Source organism: Dendrobates tinctorius, unplaced genomic scaffold (genome assembly GCF_039654945.1).
Source record: "Dendrobates tinctorius isolate UK_male_01 unplaced genomic scaffold, ASM3965494v1 ptg000182l, whole genome shotgun sequence".
Lineage (NCBI taxonomy): Eukaryota > Metazoa > Chordata > Amphibia > Anura > Dendrobatidae > Dendrobates > Dendrobates tinctorius.
This window is the reverse complement of record NW_027361849.1, coordinates 2568399-2588038: the sequence shown is the minus strand read 5'-3', so window position 1 is coordinate 2588038 and position 19640 is coordinate 2568399. Positions and strand designations below refer to the sequence as shown.

The following is a 19640-nucleotide window of genomic DNA, read 5'->3' as shown; positions in this document are numbered from 1 at the left end:
GGGCCTTGGGTATGTAAATGCTGTGTTTAGTTTGTATATTAATGCGTAAGTAGATGGGATGGTATTGAGAGTTTTGGAAAATGTCTTTTGGTTGTGCTTTGGTAAAAGGAAAAACATATAACACACGTTTTTTTTGTTTTTTTAGTTAGAATGTGTGGATGGGGTGTAGTCAGGTTGGGAGGGGGGTGCATGGGGGGTGGTGGATGGATGACCGGATGCCAAGAGCAACATGATGGAGCAGAGGAGCAGGGCAGGAGAAGTAGACTCTGCGGACCCTGGAAAGAGTTTTCGTGTGGAATCAAAAGGCCATAAACTTTCGTGGACCAGATTTTGCAGTGACAAGGCTACAAACTTGTAGGACCTGCGGTGCAAGGTGGTGGGAAAAAAAAGGCTGCGAACTTGTTGCCATGTGTGGGAGAGGGAAAAAAAAAAAAAAAAAAAAAAAAAATCTTTGCTGTGTAATAGGAGGTAAGGTTTGTCGGCCAAAGTGGCAGAGTTCTTGTTTTTTTCAAGGCGGAGGGCCAGGAAAGGGTTATTTTCGTTTGGTTTTTGTAAATAGTAAAATTGTAAATAGTAAACTAGTAAAATCGGTGAGGTGTGAATGGGGGTGAATGGAGTGAGAGTGGGGAGAGGGGTTTATGTTTCTTTGTATTCTCTTTTAAGTGGATTCCTGCTGGGGGACCCTAAGCTGCCGAGCTCAGTGGGGGACAAGGAAAGGATTTGGACTTTCAGTTGTTTGCGCATGTTTTGCACATTTTATGTCTGTCTATGTTGGTTTTCTTTAGTTTATGTATTGTGGTTTGTTTCTGAGTGTAATTTTGATAATTTTGTAAAATAAAAGAGTTGGAGGATAACTGTGGACAAGTAGGTAAGCGCTCGTTGGTATACGGTGGCTCGGTGGTATACGCTGGCTCGTTGATATACGCTGGCTCGGTGGTATACGCTGGCTCGGTGGTATACGCTGGCTCGGTGGTATACGCTGGCTCGGTGGTATACGCTGGCTGGTTGGTACACTGTAGCTCGGTGGTATACAATGGCTCGGTGGTATACGCTGGCTCGGTGGTATACGGTGGCTCGGTGGTACACTGTAGCTCGTGGTATACCGTGGCTCAGTGGTATACGCTGGCTCGGTGGTATATGCTGGCTCGGTGGTACACTGTAACTCGGTGGTATACGCTGTCTCGGTGGTGCACGGTGGCTCGGTGGTATACGGTGGCTCGGTGGTATACGGTGGCTCGGTGGTATACGGTGGCTCGGTGGTATATGGTGGCTCGGTGATATACGATGGCTCGGTGGTATACGGTGGCTTGGTGGTATACGCTGGCTCGGTGGTACATTGTAGCTCGGTGGTATATGGTGGCTCGGTGGTATATGGTGGCTCGGTGGTACACTGTAGCTCGGTGGTATACGGTGGCTCGGTGGTATACGGTGGCTCGGTGTTATACAGTGGCTCAGTGGTATACGGTGGCTCGGTGGTATACGCTGGCTCGGTGTTATATGGTGGCTCGGTGGTATACGGTGGCTCGGTGGTATACGGTGGCTCGGTGTTATACGGTGGCTCGGTGGTATACGGTGGCTCGGTGGTATATGGTGGCTCGGTGGTATACGGTGGCTCAGTGGTATACGCTGGCTCGGTGTTACACTGTAGCTCGGTGGTATACGGTGGCTCGGTGACATACGATGGCTCGGTGGTATACGCTGGCTCGGTGGTACACTGTAGCTCGGTGGTACACTGTAGCTCGGTGGTATACGGTGGCTCGGTGGTATACGCTGGCTCGGTGGTACACTGTAGCTCAGTGGTACACTGTAGCTCGGTGGTATACGGTGGCTCGGTGGTATACGCTGGCTCAGTGGTATACGCTGGCTCGGTGACATACGGTGGCTCGGTGCTATACGCTGGCTCGGTGGTATACGGTGGCTCGGTGGTATACGGTGGCTCGGTGGTATACGGTGGCTCGGTGGTATATGGTGTCTCGGTGGTACACTGTAGCTCGGTGGTATACGCTGGCTCGGTGGTATACGGTGGCTCATTGGTATATGGTGGCTCGGTGGTACACTGTAGCTCGGTGGTATACGGTGGCTCGGTGGTACACTGTAGCTCGGTGACATACGGTGGCTCGGTGGTATACGCTGGCTCGGTGGTACACTGTAGCTCGGTGGTACACTGTAGCTCGGTGGTATACCGTGGCTCGGTGGTATACCGTGGCTCGGTGGTGCACTGTAGCTCGGTGGAATACGCTGGCTCGGTGGTATACGGTGGCTCGTGGTATACAGTGGCTCGGTGGTATATGGTGGCTCGGTGGTATACGGTGGCTCGGTGGTACACTGTAGCTCGGTGGTATACGGTGGCTCGGTGGTATATGGTGGCTCGGTGGTGCACTGTAGCTTGGTGGTATACGCTGGCTCGGTGGTATACGGTGGCTCGTGGTATACAGTGGCTCGGTGGTATACGCTGGCTCGGTGGTATACGGTGGCTCGGTGGTACACTGTAGCTCGGTGGTATACGGTGGCTCGTTGGTATATGGTGGCTCGGTGGTATATGGTGGCTCGGTGGTACACTGTAGCTCAGTGGTACACTGTAGCTCGGTGGTATATGGTGGCTCGGTGGTATATGGTGGCTCGGTGGTATATGGTGGCTCGGTGGTATATGGTGGCTCGGTGGTATACGCTGGCTCGGTGGTACACTGTAGCTCGGTGGTACACTGTAGCTCGGTGGTACACTGTAGCTTGGTGGTATATGCTGGCTCCGTGGTATACGGTGGCTCGGTGGTACACTGTAGCTCGTGACATACGGTGGCTTGGTGGTATACGGTGGCTCGGTGGTACACTGTAGCTCGTGGTATACGGTGGCTCGTGGTATACAGTGGCTCGTGGTATATGGTGGCTCGGTGGTATACGGTGCCTCGGTGGTACACTGTAGCTCGGTGGTACACTGTAGCTCGGTGGTATACGGTGGCTCGGTGGTATACGGTGGCTCGGTGGTGCACTGTAGCTCGGTGGTATACGCTGGCTCGGTGGTATACGGTGGCTCGTGATATACAGTGGCTCGGTGGTATACGCTGGCTCGTGGTATACGGTGGCTCGGTGGTACACTGTAGCTCGGTGGTATACGGTGGCTCGTTGGTATATGGTGGCTCGGTGGTATGTGGTGGCTCGGTGGTATACTGTAGCTCGGTGGTATACTGTAGCTCGGTGGTATTCGCTGGCTCGGTGGTATATGGTGGCTCGGTGGTACACGGTGGCTCGGTGGTACACTGTAGCTCGGTGGTACACTGTAGCTCGGTGGTATATGGTGGCTCGGTGGTATACGCTGGCTCGGTGGTATACGGTGGCTCGGTGGTATACGGTGGCTCGGTGGTACACTGTAGCTTGGTGGTATATGCTGGCTCGGTGGTATACGGTGGCTCGGTGGTACACTGTTGCTCGTGACATACGGTGGCTCGGTGGTATATGGTGGCTCGGTGGTACACTGTAGCTCGGTGGTATACGGTGGCTCGGTGGTATATGGTGGCTCGGTGGTACACTGTAGCTCGGTGGTATATGGTGGCTCGGTGGTATATGGTGGCTCGGTGATATACTGTAGCTTGGTGGTAAACGGTGGCTCGGTGGTGCACGATGGCTCGGTGGTATATGGTGGCTCGGTGGTACACTGTAGCTCGGTGGTACACTGTAGCTTGGTGGTATACGGTGGCTCGGTGGTATACGGTGGCTCGGTGGTATATGGTGGCTTGGTGGTACACTGTAGCTCGGTGGTACACGGTGGCTCGGTGGTACACTGTAGCTTGGTGGTATACGGTGGCTCGGTGGTGCACGATGTCTTGGTGGTATACGGTGGCTCGGTGGTGAACTATGGCTCGGTGGTATATGGTGGCTCGGTGGTACACTGTAGCTCGGTGGTATACGGTGGCTTGGTGGTATACGGTGGCTTGGTGGTATGCGGTGGCTCGGTGGTATATGGTGGCTCGGTGGTATATGGTGGCTCGGTGGTATATGGTGGCTCGTGGCATACGGTGGCTCTGTGGTATACGGTGGCTCGGTGGTATACGGTGGCTCGGTGGTATATGGTGGCTCGGTGGTACACTGTAGCTCGGTGGTATACGGTGGCTCGGTGGTTTATGGTGGCTCGGTGGTTTATGGTGGCTCGGTGGTTTATGGTGGCTCGGTGGTATACGGTGGCTCGGTGGTATACAGTGGCTCGTGGTATACGGTGGCTCGGTGGTATACGGTGGCTCGGTGGTATATGGTGGCTCGGTGGTACACTGTAGCTCGGTGGCATACGGTGGCTCGGTGGTATACGGTGGCTCGTGGTATACGGTGGCAGGGTGGTATACGGTGGCTCAGTGGTACACTGTAGCTCGGTGGTATACGGTGGCTCGGTGGTATACGGTGGCTCGGTGGTATATGGTGGCTCGGTGGTATATGGTGGCTCGGTGGTATACGGTGGCTCGGTGGTATACGGTGGCTCGGTGGTATATGGTGGCCCGGTGGTACACTGTAGCTCGGTGGTATATGGTGGCCTGGTGGTACACTGTAGCTCGGTGGTATATGGTGGCTCGGTGGTATATAGTGGCTCGGTGGCATATGGTGGCTCGGTGGTATACGGTGGCTCGGTGGTATACTGTGGCTCGGTGGTATATGGTGGCCCGGTGGTATATGGTGGCCCGGTGGTATATGGTGGCCCGGTGGTATATGGTGGCCCGGTGGTACACTGTAGCTCGGTGGTATATGGTGGCTCGGTGGTATATGGTGGCCCGGTGGTACACTGTAGCTCGGTGGTGTCATGATTTGTAGTCTTGCCCTGTCCTGTATTTTGTATAATATGTCATTTAACTTTCCTCTGGTTCATTTGCTGTAAATTAACCATGTCTCCTTCCCCCAATACTTTGCAATGTCTTGTGATGTACCTGAACCATAATCTAATTTAGGCTTGTGTCAACAGCTAGTGGAACTTTGGCTATTGTTTTCCTAAGCAGAAGATAACCTACAATACACATCCTGTAGACTAAGTGGAGCCCTTACATTTCTAGAATCTTCCGATGGACCAAACCATTGAATAGTAGGTGTGACCCCTACCCCCCTTCAGATGGACTGATCCCAGGAGCCCTGACAATACATTCTTGCTTTAAGATCAGATGTGAGTTGGATGCTAAAAGAGAAGGACGAGGCTGTCTGAGGAAGCTTCGGCCTCTGTGTGATCGTGGTGGATTTCTGGGACTCTTAAAGGACTATGGTTTTGTGATCTGGCACAAGGATTGTCGGGAGGTGCCCCCGAATCAGTTTCCTGTGGACTTATTTTGGGACTCTGCAAATTACCTTCGTGTTGTTCCTGTTTTTTGGTCAATAAATCTGTTGGATTATTCCCAGGCCTGTTGTCCCTCCTTGCTCTGGAGAATACTCCCGTCACAAACTGGTGGCAGCAGTGGGATCAGAGCAGAAGGAATGGAGGACAACGGCCCATCAACATCTGGAACCAGCACCGCAGAGTACAAGAACTGGACTGCGGTGAACCTACAAACAAAGGCCCGTGAACTGGGAGTCGGCTACAAGGGACTCTCCAAGGAGCAGCTGATTGAGGCTTCGGAAGCAGTTCACCTGCAAGATGATGCTGAGGAAGGATCCTCACAGCAAAGAGAGGAAAGGCGGCAGTCGGAGGTAAATACCCAAAAAAGTCAGTGGGTTGTGTGGTACGAGGAGGAGATGGCCTTGCTGGGAGAAGAGGCTACCATAGAAGATAAGAGGGAGGTCATGCGCACAGCCAAGGAGAGGCAGCGCAGGATGGAGGAGAGGGCAATGCTGGAGAGGGAGATCACTTTGGAGGCAGCGAGAAGCTCCAGACAGACTGTACCCACAGCATCCCCCATGAGGGAACTCCCCAGAGTGTCCCGCAAAGACTTCAAGCCGTTTAATGAGGCTTCCGGTGACATTGAGGGCTTCTTCCTGGACTTTGAGCATCAGTGTCGATTAATGGAAGTCCCGGAAAGGGAGCGCGTCCGACATCTTGTGGGGCTCTTAGAGGGTGGAGCTGCCGCAGCCTATAGAGCTATGGACCCTCGGTTGAACTGTGAGTATGCGGAGATTAAACAGACTATTCTAGAACATTATGCTGTGACCCCAGACACTTACAGGACTCAGTTCCGTACTTTAGCCTGTGATGAGGAAGTGTCCTTCAAGATGTATGCTCACAAACTCAAACATATATGTCATCGCTGGCTGGAGGCAGAGGAGGCCATAACCTGGGAAACGTTCCTGCAGGTCATCCTAAAAGAGCAGTTTTATTTTAAGTGCCCCGCTGAGATCCGGGAATGGGTGCGTGAAAGGAGACCAGCAACAGTGGAGGAAGCTGCAGCTCTAGCTGATGAGGCTCTCACCATCAAGCCTCAGTGGAAAAAATTACTACTCAGGGAGAAAAACACTACCAGCCCCCCAACGCTGGCGGCCCCTGGTCCTTCTGCCTCCAATATTCACCATCCCACTAGACCATCAACTCATGGTGACCTTCGTGTGACTGTGCCTCGCATTACTCCTGCTCCACCTTTGGGACTACGACGTGGAGGAAGAATCCCAGAGCGCAGATGCTATGGATGTGGGCAGCCCGGGCATATGCAATTCCAATGTCCAGGTGTACGGAGGCAGAACACCTACAGACCGCCTTTGCCTGTTCATTATCTACAGACCCCCTCACCTGGAGAAGAGATGGATTCAGTGCCTGATGACTTGCCAAGTGACTCTGATATCCTGGCTTCCCTACCAGGAGTCTATGGGGTGCGAGCCCCAGCCACCTGTTCTTCTGATCTTCAGCACAAACATCTACAGGAGGTCGTGCTGGATGGTCAAAAAGTTGTTGGCTTCCGTGACACTGGGGCTTTTCTCACCATAGCCGATCCCCGAGTAATTCAACCAGAAGCAATTCAAAAGGGACCAGGAATTGCCATTGAATTGGCTGGAGGTACCCAGAGATATATTCCAAGAGCGAGTGTGACCCTGGATTATGGCTTTGGGGCCAAACAATGCATGGTCGGTGTGATGAGCGGCCTCCCTGCAGACGTTCTTCTAGGAAATGATGTGGGGAATCTTCATTGCCACTTTGTCGGTGCGGTAACCCGAAGTCAAGCCAAGAGAGCAGCAAATGTGGACGTGTACAACCCTTCCATGGAAATGAGGCCACCAGAACCGCCGTCACAGCCGGTGAGTGATTCTTCTTGTGGGGATAATATGAATGTTACCTGGGATAAAGTTCAGTTTAGACAAGAAGTGGAGACTGACCCCACCCTAGCTAGTTTTAGAGCTCGAGCTGAAATAGGGCAGCTAGGGGAGAATGGAGAAAGAATTATCAGAGAAAATGGACTTCTGTATCGGGTTACCAATGCCGACTCCCTAGATAAGCCCTGGACTTATAGCAAACAGCTGATTGTTCCTCAGAAATACAGAATTCCCCTATTACACCTTGCTCATGATATTCCTACTGCTGGCCATCAAGGCAAAACCCGCACCGAGAGGCGATTGACTCAATCTTTCTATTGGCCTGGGATTTCCCAAGCAGTGGCGCATTTCTGCCGAACTTGCGACATATGTCAGCGTAGAGGGCGACCCGGAGATCACCCAAAGGCACCCCTGCAACCGCTCCCTATAATAGAAGAACCCTTTCAAAGAGTAGCTGTTGATATCATTGGACCTCTGGCTAAACCAAGTAAATCTGGAAAGCAGTACATTCTCACTGTTGTGGACTATGCCACCCGATATCCAGAAGCGGTGGCCTTGTCAAGTATTTCTGCAGCCAAGGTGGCCGAGGCCCTGGTTACCATTTTCACCAGAGTAGGATTTCCCAGTGAGATCTTGTCGGACCAAGGCTCCCAGTTCATGTCAGAACTGGTCCAGTGTCTGTGGCGCACCTGTGGAGTACGAGCGATCCGCACGACCCCGTATCATCCCCAAACAAATGGACTTTGTGAACGATTTAATGGCACTCTGAAGAATATGCTGAGGGCCTTCACTGACAGAGATTCAAATTGGGAGAAGTACCTACCCCATCTCTTGTTTGCCTATCGGGAAGTTCCCCAGGAGTCCACTGGGTTCTCCCCCTTTGAACTACTCTATGGAAGAAAGGTCCGAGGACCCTTAACCCTGCTCAAGGAATACTGGGAGGGGCAAGTTGAAGATACAGGGGCCCCTGTTGTCCCTTATGTCCTAAAGCTGCGAGAAACCCTGGCCCAACTTGCTAGTTTTGCCCAGAGTCATGTGCGGATGGCTCAAACCAGACAGAAGACATGGTATGACCGTAAAGCACGCTACCGGGAGTTTGTAGAAGGACAACAGGTCTTAATGATTGTTCCCCATCGGCAGAATAAACTGCAGACAACATGGGAGGGTCCCTTCCGGGTTCTCAGAAAACTGAATGACACCAATTACCTTCTTGCTTTAGATGATCAGGGGCTAAGACAAAAGACTGTCCATGTGAATATGATTAAGGAGTACCATGACCGGACCCTTCCAATGATAGCAAGCTGTCGGCTAGCTTCAGAGGACGGTCAAGAGGATGAGGACTCCCTACCTGATCTCGTGGAAGCAGCGAGAGCCCCATCCACTGTGGAACAGGTTCCTCTGGGAGATCACCTGGATTCCTTACAGAAAAACCAGATGCTGGGAGTGCTTCAACAGAGACGTGCTGCTTTCTCATCCCAACCAGGCCGAACCACCGTCACCCAACATCATGTGGACACTCAGGGCATCCGTCCCATACAACAGGCTCCTTACCGGGTACCTGAATCAGTTCGAAACACCATGCAGCACGAACTGGAGGAGATGCTACAGTTTGGGGTAATCCAGGCCTCCCATAGCCCTTGGGCCTCTCCTGTGGTGTTAGTACCCAAGAAGGATGGGAGTACTCGATTTTGTGTGGACTATCGACGACTAAACGACCATACCGTCAGTGATCCTTACCCAATGCCTCGTATTGACGAACTTCTAGACCGACTGGCTGGATCCCGATATGTAACTATCTTTGATCTCAGTAAGGGATACTGGCAAATCCCTCTGACGGAGGAGGGGAGAGAACGGTCCGCTTTTATAACCCCCTTTGGTCTGTATGAATTCCTAAATATGCCCTTTGGAATGAAGAATGCCCCGGCCACCTTCCAGAGAATGGTGGACCAGATCCTCCGGGGATGTGGTGACTTTGCTTGTGCCTACTTGGATGATATCGCCATCTTCAGCCAGACGTGGGAGGAACATCTGAACCAAGTAGCCGTTATTCTTGACCTGCTTCTTGCAGCAGGCCTAACCATTCGACCAGATAAATGCCAATTGGGGATGGGTGAAGTCCAGTACCTAGGGCATAGAGTAGGAGGAGGGAAGCTCCGTCCCGAACCTGCCAAAATCCAGGCTATTAGAGACTGGCCTGTACCCCAAACTAAGAAACAAGTTATGGCTTTTTTGGGCACTGCCAGTTATTACCGAAAATTTGTTTCTCATTTCAGCACTGTGGCCAAGCCTCTTACCGACCTGACCAAGAAAACGATGCCCCGGCTGGTGATCTGGACTCCAGCCTGTGATGAGGCTTTTAACCAGCTGAAGGACGCTCTGGTCTGTGACCCTGTTCTGGCTGCTCCAGACTACAAGAGGAGATTCATTGTGCAGACGGACGCCTCTGCTTATGGACTGGGAGCTGTCCTCAGCCAGGTGAATGCAGCTGGGGACGAGCACCCCATTGCCTACCTCAGCCGGAAACTGCTGGACCGAGAAGTGGCCTATGCAACTGTTGAAAAAGAATGTCTGGCTGTAGTGTGGGCCCTTAGGAAACTAAGGCCGTATCTGTATGGACGAGAATTCACTGTCATTACTGATCACAATCCCCTCACCTGGCTGAACAGAGTCTCTGGGGACAATGGACGCTTACTACGATGGAGCCTGGCACTGCAGCCCTATAACTTTACCATACAGTATAGAAGAGGCAGCCAACACCAAAATGCAGATGGACTGTCCAGGCAAGAGGAGCCCTGAGTCCTGTCAGCCATGCCTGTGTGTACTTAACCAGTGACCTGTAGAGGTCCCTAGTACGTACACAAATTGGGAGGGGAAGGGATTGTCATGATTTGTAGTCTTGCCCTGTCCTGTATTTTGTATAATATGTCATTTAACTTTCCTCTGGTTCATTTGCTGTAAATTAACCATGTCTCCTTCCCCCAATACTTTGCAATGTCTTGTGATGTACCTGAACCATAATCTAATTTAGGCTTGTGTCAACAGCTAGTGGAACTTTGGCTATTGTTTTCCTAAGCAGAAGATAACCTACAATACACATCCTGTAGACTAAGTGGAGCCCTTACATTTCTAGAATCTTCCAATGGACCAAACCATTGAATAGTAGGTGTGACCCCTACCCCCCTTCAGATGGACTGATCCCAGGAGCCCTGACAATACATTCTTGCTTTAAGATCAGATGTGAGTTGGATGCTAAAAGAGAAGGACGAGGCTGTCTGAGGAAGCTTCGGCCTCTGTGTGATCGTGGTGGATTTCTGGGACTCTTAAAGGACTATGGTTTTGTGATCTGGCACAAGGATTGTCGGGAGGTGCCCCCGAATCAGTTTCCTGTGGACTTATTTTGGGACTCTGCAGATTACCTTCGTGTTGTTCCTGTTTTTTGGTCAATAAATCTGTTGGATTATTCCCAGGCCTGTTGTCCCTCCTTGCTCTGGAGAATACTCCCGTCACAGGTGGTATATGGTGGCTCGGTGGTATATGGTGGCTCGGTGGTATATGGTGGCTCGGTGGTATATGGTGGCCCGGTGGTACACTGTAGCTCGGTGGTATATGGTGGCTCGGTGGTATATGGTGGCCCGGTGGTACACTGTAGCTCGGTGTTATATGGTGGCTCGTTGGTATATGGTGGCTCGTTGGTATATGGTGGCTCGGTGGTATATGGTGGCTCGGTGGTATACGGTGGCTCGGTGGTATACGGTGGCTCGGTGGTATATGGTGGCTCGTTGGTATATGGTGGCTCAGTGGTATATAGTGGCTCGGTGGTATATAGTGGCTCGGTGGTATACGGTGGCTCGGTGGTATACGGTGGCTCGGTGGTATACGGTGGCTCGGTGGTATATGGTGGCTCGGTGGTACACTGTAGCTCGTGACATACGGTGGCTCGGTGGTATATGGTGGCCCGGTGGTATACGGTGGCTCGGTGGTATATGGTGGCTCGGTGGTACACTGTAGCTCGGTGGTATATGGTGGCTCGGTGGTATACTGTAGCTTGGTGGTAAACGGTGGCTCGGTGGTGCACGATGGCTCGGTGGTATATGGTGGCTCGGTGGTACACTGTAGCTCGGTGGTACACTGTAGCTTGGTGGTATACGGTGGCTCGGTGGTATACGGTGGCTCGGTGGTATATGGTGGCTTGGTGGTACACTGTAGCTCGGTGGCTCGGTGGTACACTGTAGCTTGGTGGTATACGGTGGCTCGGTGGTGCACGATGTCTTAGTGGTATACGGTGGCTCGGTGGTGAACTATGGCTCGGTGGTATATGGTGGCTCGGTGGTACACTGTAGCTCGGTGGTATACGGTGGCTCGGTGGTATACGGTGGCTCGGTGGCTCGGTGGTATACGGTGGCTCGGTGGTATATGGTGGCTCGGTGGTATATGGTGGCTCGTGGCATACGGTGGCTCGGTGGTATACGGTGGCTCGGTGGTATACGGTGGCTCGTGGTATACGGTGGCTCGTGGTATACGGTGGCTCTGTGGTATATGGTGGCTCGGTGGTACACTGTAGCTCGTGGTATACGGTGGCTCGGTGGTATATGGTGGCTCGGTGGTATATGGTGGCTCGGTGATATACGGTGGCTCGGTGGTACACTGTAGCTCGGTGGTATACGGTGGCTCGGTGGTATACGGTAGCTCGGTGGTGCACTGTAGCTCGGTGGTATACGCTGGCTCGGTGGTATACGGTGGCTAGGTGGTATACGGTGGCTAGGTGGTATACAGTGGCTCGGTGGTATACGCTGGCTCGGTGGTATACGGTGGCTCGGTGGTACACTGTAGCTCGGTGGTATACGGTGGCTCGTTGGTATATGGTGGCTCGGTGGTATATGGTGGCTCGGTGGTACACTGTAGCTCGGTGGTATATGGTGGCTCGGTGGTATATGGTGGCTCTGTGGTATATGGTGGCTCGGTGGCATACGGTGGCTCGGTGGTATATGGTGGCTCGTGGTATACGGTGGCTCGTGGTATACGGTGGCTCGTGGTATACGGTGGCTCGGTGGTATATGGTGGCTCGGTGGTACACTGTAGCTTGGTGGTATACGGTGGCTCGGTGGTATACGGTGGCTCGGTGGTATACGGTGGCTCGGTGGTATACGGTGGCTCGGTGGTATACGGTGGCTCGGTGGTATATGGTGGCTCGGTGGTACACTGTAGCTCGGTGGCATACGGTGGCTCGGTGGTATACGGTGGCTCGTGGTATACGGTGGCTCGGTGGTATACGGTGGCTCGGTGGTATACGGTGGCTCGGTGGTATATGGTGGCTCGGTGGTATACGGTGGCTCGGTGGTATACGGTGGCTCGGTGGTATACGGTGGCTAGGTGGTATATGGTGGCTCGGTGGTATATGGTGGCTCGGTGGTACACTGTAGCTCGGTGGCATACGGTGGCTCGGTGGTATACGGTGGCTCGTGGTATACGGTGGCTCGTGGTATACGGTGGCTCAGTGGTACACTGTAGCTCGGTGGTATACGGTGGCTCGGTGGTATATGGTGGCTCGGTGGTATACGGTGGCTCGGTGGTATACGGTGGCTCGGTGGTATACGGTGGCTCGGTGGTATATGGTGGCCCGGTGGTACACTGTAGCTCGGTGGTATATGGTGGCTCGGTGGTATATGGTGGCTCGGTGGTATATGGTGGCTCGGTGGTATATGGTGGCTCGGTGGTATATGGTGGCTCGGTGGTATACGGTGGCTCGGTGGTATACGGTGGCTCGGTGGTATATGGTGGCCCGGTGGTACACTGTAGCTCGGTGGTATATGGTGGCTCGTTGGTATATGGTGGCCCGGTGGTACACTGTAGCTCGGTGGTATATGGTGGCTCGGTGGTATATAGTGGCTCGGTGGTATATGGTGGCTCGGTGGTATACGGTGGCTCGGTGGTATACGGTGGCTCGGTGGTATATGGTGGCCCGGTGGTACACTGTAGCTCGGTGGTATATGGTGGCTCGGTGGTATAAGGTGGCTCGGTGGTATATGGTGGCCCGGTGGTTCACTGTAGCTCGTGGTATATGGTGGCTCGGTGGTATATGGTGGCTCGGTGGTATATGGTGGCCCAGTGGTACACTGTAGCTCGGTGGTATATGGTGGCTCGTTGGTATATGGTGGCTCGGTAGTATATAGTGGCTCGGTGGTATATGGTGGCTCGGTGGTATACGGTGGCTCGGTGGTATACGGTGGCTCGGTGGTATACGGTGGCTCGGTGGTATATGGCGGCTCGGTGGTATATGGTGGCCCGGTGGTACACTGTAGCTCAGTGGTATATGGTGGCTCGGTGGTATATGGTGGCCCGGTGGTATATGGTGGCTCGGTGGTATACGGTGGCTCGGTGGTATATGGTGGCTCGTTGGTATATGGTGGCTCAGTGGTATATAGTGGCTCGTGGTATACGGTGGCTCGGTGGTATATAGTGGCTCGTGGTATATGGTGGCTCGGTGGTATACGGTGGCTCGGTGGTATATGGTGGCTCGGTGGTATATGGTGGCTCGGTGGTACACTGTAGCTCGTGACATACGGTGGTATATGGTGGCCCGGTGGTACACTGTAGCTCGGTGGTATACGGTGGCTCGGTGGTATATGGTGGCTCGGTGGTACACTGTAGCTCGGTGGTATATGGTGGCTCGGTGGTATATGGTGGCTCGGTGGTATACTGTAGCTTGGTGGTAAACGGTGGCTTGGTGGTGCACGATGGCTCGGTGGTATATGGTGGCTCGGTGGTACACTGTAGCTCGGTGGTACACTGTAGCTTGGTGGTATACGGTGGCTCGTGGTATACGGTGGCTCGTGGTATATGGTGGCTTGGTGGTACACTGTAGCTCGGTGGTACACGGTGGCTCGGTGGTACACTGTAGCTTGGTGGTATACGGTGGCTCGGTGGTGCACGATGTCTTGGTGGTATACGGTGGCTCGGTGGTGAACTAAGGCTCGGTGGTATATGGTGGCTCGGTGGTACACTGTAGCTTGGTGGTATACGGTGGCTCGTGGTATACGGTGGCTCGGTGGTATATGGTGACTCGTGGTATATGGTGGCTCGTGGCATACGGTGGCTCGGTGGTATATGGTGGCTCGTGGTATACGGTGGCTCGGTGGTATACGGTGGCTCGTGGTATACGGTGGCTCGGTGGTATACGGTGGCTCGGTGGTATATGGTGGCTCGGTGGTATATGGTGGCTCGGTGGTATATGGTGGCTCGGTGGTATACGGTGGCTCGGTGGTATACGGTGGCTCGGTGGTATACGGTGGCTCGGTGGTATACGGTGGCTCGGTGGTATATGGTGGCCCGGTGGTACACTGTAGCTCGGTGGTATATGGTGGCTCGTTGGTACACTGTAGCTCGGTGGTACACTGTAGCTTGGTGGTATACGGTGGCTCGGTGGTATATGGTGGCTCGGTGGTATATGGTGGCTCGGTGGTATATGGTGGCTCGGTGGTATACGGTGGCTCGGTGGTATACGGTGGCTCGGTGGTATATGGTGGCCCGGTGGTACACTGTAGCTCGGTGGTATATGGTGGCTCGGTGGTACACTGTAGCTCAGTGGTATATGGTGGCTCGGTGGTATATGGTGGCTCGGTGGTACACTGTAGCTCGGTGGTATATGGTGGCCCGGTGGTACACTGTAGCTCGGTGGTATATGGTGGCTCGGTGGTATATGGTGGCTCGGTGGTATATGGTGGCCCGGTGGTACACTGTAGCTCTTTGGTATATGGTGGCTCGTTGGTATATGGTGGCTCGGTGGTATATGGTGGCTCGGTGGTATATGGTGGCTCGGTGGTATACGGTGGCTCGGTGGTATATGGTGGCTCGTGGTATACGGTGGCTCGGTGGTATATGGTGGCTCGGTGGTATATGGTGGCCCGGTGGTACACTGTAGCTCAGTGGTACAGTGCCTACAAGTAGTATTCAACCCCCTGCAGATCTAGCAGGTTTACACATTCGGAATTAACTTGGCATTGTGACATTTGGACTGTAGATCAGCCTGGAAGTGTGAAATGCACTGCAGCAAAAAGAATGTTATTTCTTTGTTTAATTTTTTTTAAAATTGTGAAAAGTTTATTCAGAGGGTCATTTATTATTCAACCCCTCAAACCACCAGAATTCTGTTTGGTTCCCCTAAAGTATTAAGAAGTATTTCAGGCACAAAGAACAATGAGCTTCACATGTTTGGATTAATTATCTCTTTTTCCAGCCTTTTCTGACTATTTAAGACCCTCCCCAAACTTGTGAACAGCACTCATACATGGTCAACATGGGAAAGACAAAGGAGCATTCCAAGGCCATCAGAGACAAGATCGTGGAGGGTCACAAGGCTGGCAAGGGGTACAAAACCCTTTCCAAGGAGTTGGGCCTACCTGTCTCCACTGTTGGGAGCATCATCCGGAAGTGGAAGGCTTATGGAACTACTGTTAGCCTTCCACGGCCTGGACAGCCTTTGAAAGTTTCCTCCCGTGCCGAGGCCAGGCTTGTCCGAAGAGTCAAGGCTAACCCAAGGACAACAAGGAAGGAGCTCCGGGAAGATCTCATGGCAGTGGGGACATTGGTTTCAGTCAATACCATAAGTAACGTACTCCACCGCAATGGTCTCCGTTCCAGACGAGCCCGTAAGCTACCTTTACTTTCAAAGTGTCATGTCAAGGCTCGTCTACAGTTTGCTCATGATCTCTTGGAGGACTCTGAGACAGACTGGTTCAAGGTTCTCTGGTCTGATGAGACCAAGATCGAGATCTTTGGTGCCAACCACACACGTGACGTTTGGAGACTGGATGGCACTGCATACGACCCCAAGAATACCATCCCTACAGTCAAGCATGGTGGTGGCAGCATCATGCTGTGGGGCTGTTTCTCAGCCAAGGGGCCTGGCCATCTGGTCCGCATCCATGGGAATGCGGATAGCACGGCCTACCTGGAGATTTTGGCCAAGTACCTCCGCTCCTCCATCAAGGATCTTAAGATGGGTCGTCATTTCATCTTCCAACAAGACAACGACCCAAAGCACACAGCCAACAAAACCAAGGCCTGGTTCAAGAGGCAAAAAATCAAGCTGTTGGAGTGGCCTAGTCAGTCTCCTGACCTTAACCCAATTGAAAACTTGTGGAAGGAGCTCAAGATTAAAGTCCACATGAGACACCCAAAGAACCTAGATAACTTGGAGAAGATCTGGATGGAGGAGTGGGCCAAGATAACTCCAGAGACCTGTGCCGGCCTGATCAGGTCTTATAAAAGACAATTATTAGCTGTAATTGCAAACAAGGGTTATTCCACAAAATATTAAACCTAGGGGTTGAATAATAATTGACCCACACTTTTATGTTTAAAATTTATTAAAATTTAACTGAGCAACATAACTTTTTGGTTTGTAAGATTTATGCATCTGTTAATAAATCCTGCTCATGTGTGAAGTTTGAAGGCTCTAACTTATTTGCATCTTATCAAACCTGCTAAATCTGCAGGAGGTTGAATACTACTTGTAGGCACTGTATATGGTGGCTCGGTGGTATATGGTGGCCCGGTGGTATATGGTGGCCCGGTGGTATATGGTGGCTCGGTGGTATATAGTGGCTCGGTGGTATATGGTGGCTCGGTGGTATACGGTGGCTCGGTGGTATATGGTGGCTCGGTGGTATATAGTGGCTCGGTGGTATATGGTGGCTCGGTGGTATATGGTGGCCCGGTGGTACACTGTAGCTCGGTGGTATATGGTGGCTCGGTGGTATATGGTGGCCCGGTGGTACACTGTAGCTCGGTGGTATATGGTGGCTCGGTGGTATATGGTGGCCCGGTGGTATATGGTGGCTCGGTGGTATATGGTGGCTCGGTGGTATATAGTGGCTCGGTGGTATATGGTGGCTCGGTGGTATACGGTGGCTCGGTGGTATATGGTGGCTCGGTGGTATATAGTGGCTCGGTGGTATACGGTGGCTCGGTGGTATATGGTGGCTCGGTGGTATATGGTGGCCCGGTGGTACACTGTAGCTCGGTGGTATATGGTGGCTCGGTGGTATATGGTGGCCCGGTGGTACACTGTAGCTCGGTGGTATATGGTGGCTCGGTGGTATATGGTGGCCCGGTGGTACACTGTTGCTCGGTGGTATATGGTGGCTCGTTGGTATATGGTGGCTCGGTGGTATATAGTGGCTCGGTGGTATATGGTGGCTCGGTGGTATATGGTGGCTCGTTGGTATATGGTGGCTCGGTGGTATATAGTGGCTCGGTGGTATACGGTGGCTCGGTGGTATATGGTGGCTCGTTGGTATATGGTGGCTCGGTGGTATATAGTGGCTCGGTGGTATATGGTGGCTCGGTGGTATATAGTGGCTCGGTGGTATATGGTGGCTCGGTGGTATACGGTGGCTCGGTGGTATACAGTGGCTCGGTGGTATATGGTGGCTCGGTGGTATATGGTGGCTCGGTGGTATATGGTGGCCCGGTGGTACACTGTAGCTCGGTGGTATATGGTGGCTCGGTGGTATATGGTGGCCCGGTGGTACACTGTAGCTCGGTGGTATATGGTGGCCCGGTGGTATATGGTGGCCCGGTGGTATATGGTGGCTCGGTGGTATATGGTGGCTCGGTGGTATACGGTGGCTCGGTGGTACACTGTGGCTCGGTGGTATATGGTGGCCCGGTGGTACACTGTAGCTCGGTGGTATATGGTGGCCCGGTGGTACACTGTAGCTCGGTGGTATACGGTGGCTCGGTGGTATACGGTGGCTCGGTGGTATGCGCGGGGTATATGTAATGTAGCAGTCACCGGAGGCGCCATCTATTAATCCGTTTTCCCTTCTTTCCCGCAGTGTCTTTGGTCGCTGCTCATCGCAACACTCGGACCAACCTGTGTAAATGGTGCGATAATTCTCATCCGGTCTGTGAGGGAGGAATCTGCTACACGAACTGCAGCCTGAGCTCTTACTGCGAGACGGCCGAGGAGATCTGCGTCACTGTGTGGTGAGGAGCCGCTGCTCTCATCCTCCTGTGCTCTACCCCCATCATCTGCCCAGCTCCAAGGCAATCACCCATGTCAGCACATTCACCCCAAATCTGCTGTGACATCTTATCCTCCAGTCACATCCAGAGCTGCACTCACTATCCTGCTGTTACATCCTATCTTATCCTCCAGTCACCTCCAGAGCTGCAGTCACTATTCTGCTGTTACATCGTGTCTTATCCTCCAGTCACCTCCAGAGCCGCAGTCACTATTCTGCTGTTACATCGTGTCTTATCCTCCAGTCACCTCCAGAGCTGCACTCACTATTCTGCTGTTGCATCGTGTCTTACCCTCCTGTCACCTCCAGAGCTGCAGTCACTATTCTGCTGTTGCATCGTGTCTTACCCTCCTGTCACCTCCAGAGCTGCAGTCACTATTCTGCTGTTACATCCTGTCTTATCCGCCAGTCACCTCCAGAGCTGCAGTCACTATTCTGCTGTTACATCGTGTCTTATCCTCCAGTCACCTCCAGAGCTGCACTCACTATTCTGCAGTTACATCATGGATGAGACAGTAGTATAAGACACGATGTGACTGCAGCTCTGGCTGTGACTTGTGGTGAGAGGTGGCCGCATTCCGCCTTGTCGTGCTGTCGGGTCAGGGATGATGTGACTCTTGTCTTGCAGGAAGCAGCACAATGACAGCGTGCAGGTGACGACCCTCTGCCATCATCCTCAGCTGCCCCTGGAGAACATCCCGCTGCCCAGGTACAATACGGCGCGGTGCGTGATGCAGGCGATGGCGGCCGAGTCCCACCTCCTCTTTATCTGTGGCTGCGTGGAGGAGCAGGAGTGCAACGACAAACTCATCTTCTATAACCAGAGCGACGGTGAGGGGGCGATAGCGCAGCCCCCGGTGTACCCCGACCAGTGCACAGCACCATGGGGGGAGACAGCGCGGCCCCCGGTGTACCCCGACCAGTGCACAGCACCATGGGGGGCGACAGCGCGGCTCTCGATGTACCCCGACCAGTGCACAGCACCATTGGGGGCGATAGCGCGGCCCCCGGTGTACCCCGACCAGTGCACAGCACCATGGGGGGCGATAGTGCGGCTCTCGATGTACCCCGACCAGTGCACAGCACCATGGGGGGAGACAGCGCGGCCCCCGGTGTACCCCGACCAGTGCACAGCACCATGGGTGGAGACAGTGTGACCCCCAATGTGCCCCGACCAGTGCACAGCACCATGGGGGGCGACAGCGCAGCCCCCGGTGTACCCCGACCAGTGCACAGCACCATGGGGGGCGACAGCGCAGCCCCCGATGTACCCCGACCAGTGCACAGCACCATGGGGGGGCGACAGCGCGGCCCCCGGTGTACCCCGACCAGTGCACAGCACCATGGGGGGCAACAGCGCGGCCCCCGGTGTACCCCGACCAGTGCACAGCACCATGGGGGGCGACAGTGCGG

The 19640-nt window shown here is 53.4% G+C and overlaps 1 protein-coding gene across 2 annotated transcripts in view; it reads left to right on the top strand.

Moving 5' to 3' along the window:
- LOC141054992 (TGF-beta receptor type-2-like) overlaps positions 1–19640 on the top strand; it is a 105329-nt gene that overhangs the window by 28024 nt on the left and 57665 nt on the right. For both annotated transcript variants that reach the window (XM_073551919.1, XM_073551920.1), the window contains 2 exons: positions 18039–18189; positions 18856–19058. In XM_073551919.1, coding sequence (XP_073408020.1) covers positions 18039–18189; positions 18856–19058 — 354 coding nt within the window. The remainder of the gene's footprint in view (positions 1–18038; positions 18190–18855; positions 19059–19640) is intronic.